General features: G+C 43.5%; 1 protein-coding gene across 4 annotated transcripts in view; it reads right to left on the minus strand.

Annotated features, from left to right (window-relative positions):
• KIAA1328 (KIAA1328 ortholog) overlaps positions 1-9,982 on the minus strand; it is a 170,833-nt gene extending 160,851 nt beyond the window's left edge. The window contains exons 1-4 of one of the 4 annotated variants that reach the window (XM_072031780.1): positions 9,828-9,982; positions 9,038-9,127; positions 6,542-6,587; positions 4,660-4,799 (exon numbers count right to left, since the gene is read on the minus strand). In XM_072031780.1, coding sequence (XP_071887881.1) covers positions 4,660-4,799; positions 6,542-6,587; positions 9,038-9,127; positions 9,828-9,971 — 420 coding nt within the window. In that variant the 5' untranslated portion in view covers positions 9,972-9,982. Of the gene's footprint in view, positions 1-4,659; positions 4,800-6,541; positions 6,588-9,037; positions 9,154-9,827 lie in introns of all 4 variants that reach the window. The other 3 variants (XM_038170035.2, XM_027446291.3, XM_072031781.1) reach the window with 3 other exon arrangements.
• Between the last annotated feature and the right edge of the window lie 20 nt (positions 9,983-10,002).

The raw sequence follows: 10,002 nt of genomic DNA on the forward strand, positions 1-10,002 counted from the left end.
AAAGCATACAAACAGCAAAAAAAAGTTATATAGTATACTGCTAGTAGACAGTAAATCCTCAGCTCAAACAAATTTTTAATACACTGAAAAGTACACAGTCCTTTGCACATCATTATCATTCGTTTTTAATCACTAATACTCTACTTTCACAACTTACCACCCATTCTAAAAAGGAACCTTTAATGTATTCCAGTTCTATTAATGCATTTCTTTATTACACTGAAAACTGCAGTATTTGTTACCAATGTCCACCAGAGGGCATATTGCTGTTCGAATTTGCAACAGTTCTTTGTAGTGCCTGGTTATGGTTATTATTACCTATTTTGGGTGTTTCCAAGTGGGAAACAATTCCTAGTTCGAAATTGCTTTTATTTACCATCAGTGACTCAGTTCTTTATTGCTAGCAATAAGCACAAAATAATAATCCCAAAATGACTGCAGTAATAACAGCTATGCTACTCTGCCCAAGATTTTGACAAGTTTAAATATTTCCACTTAATCTGACTTTTATTTCAATTTAGACTTTAACAAGCCTACAAACATTATAAACCTTTGCAAGCACATACAGTCCTCAACAAGAGATACAAGAAGGCTACTAAATGCTGTGCAGCTTGGCCGAGCTAGCACAATACAGAACTGAACAACCTCTGAACATAGAAAGCAAACACTGGGCTTATCTGCCCTCATTAGCAGTAATAGCAGCTGATCTACACACAGCAGAGAGGAAGTGCCCCTTTCCACTCTTAGCTAATTGCTTCTTGAACAATGGTTTGAAACAATTAAAGGACTATGAAGTTTTCAAAAGAAGTGATGATTTTAGAGTCAGGTTACATCCACCTGACCCTGCAGTATGCTCTTATTTTAACTTCAATATGTTTTCCTTGAAAAAAAAAAAAAAAAAATTAACAAGGCAAATCAGATTTCAGTGCTTTTCAAGGGGGCATTTGATTTCACAGTTTCCTTCCCAAACATATGCTATTTACAGTCACACAAATAGAGAAAGTCTTTAACTTAACTGAATTTAACTTCAACTAAACATATGGTTGAAAGATTTCCATTTCCTATGCTAAAATGCCTGAAAATTATTTTTACTCTTTTTTAGCAGCTAGCTGATGGAACCTATTCAAAAGAAAAAGACATTTTTCAATCAAAAAAATAAGTCAGAAGCTTTATTACATTAGTAAAGGAGATGTTAACAGAAGGTACCTCAAGCTCTACCCCAAACCCATGCACATACTGTCAGACACAGACTTATGGGATGAACAGTAAAAACTGAAAAGTTAAGTGCTTTTTTGTATTATCCACAAGTATGGATAAATGGCACACAAAAAATTCTTCAAGGCAAGCTTGTATCTGCCTTAACGCTTGTCAAAATGAAACTGTGGAATTAGACACAGCAACAGCTCTACCATAAAAAGGAGAAGACAAATGAGACGGGGTCCAAGACAACAGTCACCTTTTTCCAGATTTCTGTCCTTTCCATACATGCTTTTCTATACAACCAATGTTTCATAACCCAGTATTTTCAAGGGAAAACACACTACCTAAATGGAAGATTTTCTTCCCTTACAATCCATATGTTAGAAGACGACAACATGCCTGAAAGAAGCAGATGAGATCTCTCAAACAGGAAGCAGGAAGATAGGAAATTTTAATCATAACCAGCAAACCATTGATTTATTGAAATTATCAGGAAAGTTGCAGAGCTAACAAGACCTTTTTGACGACTTATTCCAAACTCTCAACCCACTATGTTGTCCTCAAGTCCATCTGAAGGAAGAGAAAGGAAATTAGTTCTGCTAGGATTCATGCTAGGGAGAAACTCAATCCATTCTTTTCAACAGATGATTCTGGTAAATAATAATGGTGAGCTACCTACCAGTACAGCAGCACAAAGTACATCAAAATAAAGCGATCAGCTCTCCCCAGACATGCAGAACCCTAGCCACACCTTGAGGAAAATCAGTTGTTAGTCATGAAGACTCCTTGTGAAAAACAGTATCACAGAATCACTCAGAATCACAGAATTTCTAGGTTGGAAGAGACCTCAAGATCATCGAGTCCAACCTCTGACCTAACGCTAACAGTCCCCACTAAACCATATCCCTAAGCTCTACATCTAAACGTCTTTTAAAGACTTCCAGGGATGGTGACTCCACCACTTCCCTGGGCAGCCTGTTCCAATATGAAACCTTCCTCATCTGTAACAAGCAAAATGTTTTGGTTCTGTTTGCTTCAAGCAATTCAGAGCTTATCTTGAAAGTACAGAGTTTCCATGAGGATTTGACATGACAAGAGAAACACAGAAAGTTAAAAAAAAAAAAAAAAAAAAAAAAAAAAAAAACAGAAAACAGTAAAAGCTTTAAGCCCATCTTATTGTCAATGTTGTTAAAGCACATCTGAGTCTCAAATCACGTTGTAGTGTATTAGGAATTATATAAGAACAACAACAAAAAAATCTACCCCTACAACTCTCACATGGAAAAGGGAAATAAACAAGTAATGCTAACAACACAGAACACAACAGATTTTAAAGTGAGACATGAAGGCATCTATGAGGCAGGGGGGTTGCAGATGCTTATGAAGAGACCCATCTACATAAAAATTCTGCATAATGATAGCTTTCTGTGAAATTTCTTTGCATGTCACTTAAGTACAACATCGTTTGCAAAGTGGAGGTACGTACCAGCCTCCTAAAGGCAAGCATTGATAAAAAGAGATATAGACTGGGAGGAGTCCAAGAGGGGTTCAAAAATGAATACTAGTTATCAGTGTCTCATGCTGTGGAGAACAAAGCTGCTTATGGATTCAAAGAGCACTGACTCTGTCAAAGTAGTGAGAACAGCGTGATCTATCTTCAGATTAGAGTTTTGAACATACATGTGAGGCACACAGCATACAGAAGACAGAGAGGACATCTTAACCCAGACACAGAACGAGATTTAATGCATTTTAATACAGCAGTGAACCAAATACAGGCATGACAGTTAGCGTGCTGGAGGGAACAGATGCCATCCAGAGGGACCTGGGCAGGCTGAGAGGTTGGCCTGTGAAAACCCTCATGAAATTCAACAAGGCCAAGTGCAAGGTCCTGCACCTGGGTCAGGGCAATCCCAAGCATGAATACAGGCTGGGAAGAAAGTGGATTGAGAGCAGCCTTGAGGAGAAGGACTCGGGGATACTGGTAAATAAGAAGCTGGACATGAACCAGCAATATGTGCCTGCAGCCCAGCAAGCCAGCTGTGTCCTGGGCTGCACCCACACAGCGCTGGCAGCAGGGCAGGGAGGGGATTGTCCCCCTCTGCTCTGCTCTTGTGAGACCCCAGCTGGAGCCCTGCACCCAGCCCCAGCACAAGGAGGACACGGAGCTGTTGGAGCAGATCCAGAGGCCCTGAGGATGCTCAGAGGGCTGGAGCAGCTCTGCTGTGGGGACAGGCTGAGGGAGCTGGGGGCGTTCGGCCTGCAGGAGAGAAGGCTGCAGGAGGCCTCACTGCGGCCTGCCAGGGCCTAAAGGGGGCTGCAGGACAGCTGGGGAGGGACTCTGTGTCAGGGGGTGGGGTGATAGGACAAGGGGGAATGGATTTAAACTAAGACAGAAGAGATTTGGGAGGAAATTCCTCACTCAGAGGGTGGTGAGGCCCTGGCCCAGGCTGCCCAGAGGAGCTGTGGCTGCCCCATCCCTGGCAGTGCTCAAGGCCAGGCTGGATGGGGCTTTGGGCAGCCTGGGCTGGGGGGAGGTGTCCCTGCCCATGGCAGGGGGGTGGAATTAGGTGGTCTTTGAGGTCCCTTCCAACCCAAACCAGTTGGGGATTCTATGAAAAGTTTTAGACACTGCCAGCAAGTACAAACATAACAAATCCTGATAGCTTATTGAGGTGCCCCAGATGACTGCTAGGCAAGAGTCAACAGTATTTAAATGGCTCTCACAGTCAATATACTCCCCAAATCATGTCAGAAAAATGCCATCTCTCAACAGATTTTGGAACATCACAACGCTAAATAGAACATCCCTGTCAGAACACTAAATAGCCTTCCAAGGGAAACCCCACTGCTCTGAAACTTCTAACAGAATAAACTCTAAAAGGGTCACTTATTGCCACAGGAATAGGCCAGATAACACACTGAAGCACAGCCAAAGATAGCATCAACTGGCAAAGCTACTCCCATTACTCAGATGCATTTTAACTTTCACTATCAAAATTGGAAAGTGATTTTACCTTGTTACGTCAGCAGACACGTCAAAAAGGCCTCCAAAAAGAATTTTGCATGTTCTAAATGACAAGACTAGACCAAAGAAATGGAATAGACTGAAACACTGCTTGTGTGTTTGGCAACTAACGCACTGATTAGGAGCTATTCTAAGCCTCTTTCTTCCTCTACACACACACACACACACAGGTATATAAGCCATTTCACATGGCCCTGGTTGCAAACCACTTATGTAAATTAGCACATTGAGCTTTTGTTCTCCTTAAGTTAGCAAGCTATCTCAGGGGAAAATTAACTTCTGCCAGCAAGTCGCCACGTAAATGGACAAAAAAGTTAAGAATTTGCAAGAGCGGTAGTGTTAGAAGTTTTCTATCTAAAGATTTTCAGATTTTCCCAACATTTTTCCACTATGTGCACTCTTCAAAGCAAGAAATAAATGCCTTTACTGACCTGCTGCCCTGTCAGATCTCCTGTGCTTCTAACAGGATCCATGGAAACAGAAGCAACAGCTACAGGCACCTTTGGCTTAGTTTCACTTTTTTGACTCTTTGGCAAATACCTTGTTCTTAAATTTCCTTTTGTAGACGCTCCTGTAGATGAAAGACAAGTAAAACACACAGATTATTAAGTCCAACGGGAACCTTTTTGTGCCTCCTGCAACAGGCCTTCCACAAATTCATTCTTGCCTTAACAGCTCTTTCTGAAAAGAAAGAGAACTTCAGGTGTCTGCAGTTCCCCCCAGACTAAATTTAATACTAAATTTTGTTAGGATGGAAATATGAGCAGAAGAAAAGAGGTGCATGAGACTGAACATCCAGACACATGAATATGGAAGTAAACTCTAAAACCTGCATGTTGTCTTCTGACTGAGATTCAATGCAAAAAGCAGCGTTTAAGGTGAAAAGCATAAAACTGAGCTGCTGTTTTGACACTCAAATACAAATAGGAACCAAACAGAAGTAACATTGTTAGAAGTACAACTCACACAATAAACCATTTTTTTTCTGTTATAACGCCAAGCTGCTGATTGCTCAGACTAACCATTCCTGTCAGGACCACACATATGAGTAAGGTTACACCACAGTGCACGCTCCACAGACCTCCTGTAAAAAGCTTCCTGCAGTAATTGGAATTAGTTCACCCCTACCACAGGTAAAAACATGAGAGCAGTGCAAATCCTCGCGGTGCAATTATAAAGTGTCAACACTAACACTGACACTAAAACCTCCCAAGGCCTGATGAAAACCAGCAGCTTCTTGGTACTGCATGAAAGATCAAGTCTTGACTGTTCAGAGGTGCAGAAATTTTGACCAAAAAAAATCAAACACTGTATTTATACCACAGACTATACTCTTCTGGGGAATGAACTTTAGAAGTGTGTCAGCAATTCAAGTGAAAGAACTAAATTACAGACTTTAAAATCTCTGTGCTCGGACACAAGGGAAAATGTTCCTGACATTCTCCTCATAAACACAGGAGTGGAAGAGAAGTGGAAAAATGTTACACAGCGTGAATCATTTCCAGCATTTTGGATCCCTGCTTTTTTTCTAGGACTCAATGATTAACAACCTAATATCGCTTGGCTTGAATTATGCCAGCAACTAAACACACTCAAAGATTTTTTAATAGAGCTGCTTGCCCTGTAGGGTGTTTTTGTTTTGTTTTGTTTTGTAAGGGTAACCATGCTACTCCAAAGGTGGAGAATAAGGGCTCCTAAAAGTTTATAACTGCTTAACTGCTGAACGCATGCTGTACATATACACAATTTTACTTGAGTTAATCATCTGCAGCCATATTTTCAGGACATGGTGTCACTGTAAAAGTTGTCCTTATGTTTGACAACAATTAGAAAATTCTGAAGAAGGGAGGCTAACACTCATTATGTCCCCAGGGATGTACACAAGTATGCGCTCAGTAAATCAAGATTAAGAGAACTGATTACAAAACAATTTCATTTTTTCTGTACACAGTAAAGCTTCATTTTAACCGTTCTCTTCAGAACTTACAAACGACCTCAGAATCTCAAACGCTTCAACATTCCCTGGAAACCACACTAAAAATTCAGCTTACCTTACAGGCTGAATAAAACTATGCTGTGCCTGCAATAGAAACAACTCCCCTGAAACTGTTCATATGATACCACATGCTTATCTTAGCAGCAGGGCATAAATCCCATGCTATAATCCTGTATGTCCCATTACAAGTTAAAGTACTTGTGATGACTCTGTATCTTAAACACTTCTGTACACAAATCACATAGCTGAAAAAACACTGCACAGTTTAGCAATCACATGAAAAAACAGCTTTGTTTATGGCTATTAGAAGTTCATACCTGAAACATACACCATTGGCTGTTCTTCATCAGAAACTGCACGTAGCTTTGTTAAAGGAAATAAACACAAAAGATAAAGGGAACAAACACAAAACAAAGAGCTTGGCCCTTTAAACACAACTATAAGAGTAAGTATTTTGCCCTTAATCTTAACAGGCTGTTGATAAGAAAACAGATTGGCAACACTTTGGGAGAACTGGAAGCAGGAAAGACTTGACTAGGAAGAAAAAAAAAAAAAGAAAAAAAAAAACATTGCTACAACAAAAAGTGTTACTTTTTGTAAAAAGTGCATCCACTTTTAGCCAGTAAAGATTATGTGACAGGTCACCTTCACAAAAGAACCCAGGGACCAGTCCCAGTTGTAAGGGCAATTACTAAGACAATGAAGTAATAATATTTATTTAAATCTAGAGTGGGTTATCTTTATGTAAGGAACCCCCTGATATGTAGGGAATACAAACTTCCAGAATAGCACATAATCACGCTACGATGAAATACTACATTTTGTATGGCACAGTCTAGGAAATGTAAATGAGGATGAAGACTGAAGCTTTCAAAGGAAGTTGGTCATTGCCGTCTGACCATCACATGACAAGTGCCAGCAGAAAGCCTGAGGACTTGTCCTCTTCAGCAAGATCAAAAGTTGGTCTGAAACCGTTTTTGTTGGTAAGTTATCTCAAGAACTTTGAAACAAACCAGCACTTTAACTACTGAATTAGGTGACTGCAGAAAACACTCAAAAAATGACAAAGGACCAGGCACAACGTTACTTCTGTTATGTTAGAAGTCCCTGAACTTCCAACCTTGCCTCCCAGAAGTCCCCAAGAATAGGACTCAGCACAATTCACACAATTCAGGGAAGGGTGTAGACTACAGCACCTTCCTTAAAGTGACACCTTCAGTTAGCTGAAAGTATGGATTTTTTTTATTCCCACATAAGTTACCAACTTTATGACAAAGTGAAAAGCAAAAGCACAGACTCCTCCACTAACATTTCATTAATAGTACTTTCCTCAGCCTTAAAAATTTGGCCTATTAGCTCAGTTACTTAAGTTCTGTACTGTTTACAGATAAATGTGTTTAAGGCATTGCACAGTTGTCTCCACACAGTAGAGTTAAACCGTGAAAATCTTTCAGCTAACCTGTACCAACTCTCTCTCAAAACTCCCGCCTTAACTAAAATTTGATTTTGGTAGTACCATCTCAGAAACTTAGTTTAGTAAGTTACCTCACTGCAGAGAAAAATTAGTAACAGTCCAGAAGCTTTTATCTCTGGACAGCAACTTCACTTCCATCAATCCTCACTATCCCTCACACAAGTGATACTTGGCACACTGGAAGGGCTTGTAATCACAAGCAAGAATCACTTGTAATCTTTCTGATCCACATTAACACTTAAAAACAATTACCACTCATCAGTCTTAGACCAGTTGGAGAAGAGCTTCCCCTGGTACTGCTGTCATTCATCTCTCTACAAACACTGACAGCACTTTTGTCCTCACCTGTAAGCTGCTGCCTGCTGTCTCTAGCTGTCACAACACAGTCTGGGGTCATGCCATGAACCAGGTGAAGAAACTGAATCAATTCTAGAAGTAAAGGATCGTGCCCCCTCTTCCCAAAAAGCACCAAGGTAGATCAAGCCCCAGTCTGGATCACAGCCCAGCCCAGCCCAAACAGCTGTGTCAGCAAAGCTATGACAGCAGCCTGCGGGATACCGAAAAGACCTTCCACTCGTACTGCTACCAGAAACAACGAACCTCAGCACAGGCAATTGCTTTCTCAGCTGGCATATGGTTAATCTGTGTCAACACATGGCTGTAGGAAATAAAACAGATTTGCCTAAACAACATTTGGCTTTTGAAGCTTGCCTCGTTCATTGGCCCTGCTGAGGGTAGCTGCCTGGTAGTGGGATTACACAAAGCTGATGCTGTTTCTCCCCTATACTATCAGGACCACCCTCCCGTGAAGGTTTGCTGCCTACTGTATTAGGACAAACCAGAGTGAGATCAGTCCTCCTTAATCATCTGGGCTGAAGGCTGCAGTGACTCAGGAGCTGATTCACAAACAGGTCCAACATCCCCGTTTCGGAGTCAGACTGGGGACAGCACCAGCACCAGCCATTTAACATTAACTCACTGCCATGCACCTCTCAAGACTCCTCACGGGCTGACTGTACACGTTATAAACCTACTAACACCCCTGCTAATGCTCAAGGCGATAGCAGTCACCACAGACGTTGCAGAAACTGATCATCTCATGGTGCTCATGGTCCCCCCACTGCAAGCCAGAGACACACAACAGCACAGCAGTCTGCCTTGCTGTGCTGTAACATTTGGCAATTACAGAGTGAAATTTAGTTTTCCTACGCTGCTAAACCAGTATCATCAGTTCACCTCAAACCCAGCCCTTGCTCTCCTTTGAAAGCAGCCACTAACTTCTGTTCTTGGGATGTATTTCAGGGCATTCAAGCTTTGCCAGGATTAGAGGCAGCGCTACCTCCTCGCAGAAGCACGCGAAACAGAGATGGTTGCCAGCAGGATCCTCGTCCCTCGCAGCATCTCGGTGCGTGGGGGCACTGCTCCAGCGCTGGGCTCAAGAGAATCACAGAATTTCTAGGTTGGAAGAGACCTCAAGATCATCGAGTCCAACCTCTAACCTAACACTAACAGTCCCCACTAAACCATATCCCTAAGCTCTACATCTAAACGTCTTTTAAAGACTTCCAGGGACGGTGACTCCACCACCTCCGTGGACAGCCTGTTCCAGTGCCTCACAACCCTTTCGGTAGAGAAGTTCTTCCTGAGATCCCAAGAGGCCGCATTTGGGGACGGGGGCAGCGCTGGGGGCTCGCTGACAGGAGTAAACGCATGGGGTGCCAGTAACTGCGGCTGCAGCAACAAACCTGCTGCGTGGCCGCCAGCCTTCACCCTGTCCCAGGGCAGAGAAAGCTGCTGTGGTTTGTTTTTATTTTGTTGTTGTTGTTTAAGAAGTGTGAGTGTGAAGTCTCCCAGGGTTTATGGCACCGTGCCCCTGCACAGCGCAGGTCAGGTCAGCCCGTCCGGCCTGCGCGCTGTGTCGGTGTGCGACCTGCCACCAACTCGGCAGCCCTGCCCCTGGGGATCGACCCCAGCTCCCCACAGCCCCCTTTAGCGCCCTCACACCGAGCTTTGGGGTCCCCACACGCGGCTCCCAGCCCTCCCCCCCCCCACCTCCCCCTCATCGCGGCCCCCCCCCGGCCCCGCGCCCCCCGCGCCGCGGAGGGATCCCGCTGCCGGCGGAAGGATACCGTCCCGGCTCCAGTACACGTCCCCGCCCGGCCCGGCGGCCACCTCCGCCATCTTGAAACAACCGCCACTCCCAGCCTGCCCCCCGCCGCCCCCCCGGCGCTCGCCGCCCATTGGCGCGGCCGGCGGGCGGAAGAGAGGGGCATTCTGGGAGGGGTAGTCCTTGCGGAGCACTCC

The sequence above is a fragment of the Anas platyrhynchos genome, chromosome Z (assembly GCF_047663525.1).
Source record: "Anas platyrhynchos isolate ZD024472 breed Pekin duck chromosome Z, IASCAAS_PekinDuck_T2T, whole genome shotgun sequence".
In the NCBI taxonomy this organism is placed as follows: domain Eukaryota; kingdom Metazoa; phylum Chordata; class Aves; order Anseriformes; family Anatidae; genus Anas; species Anas platyrhynchos.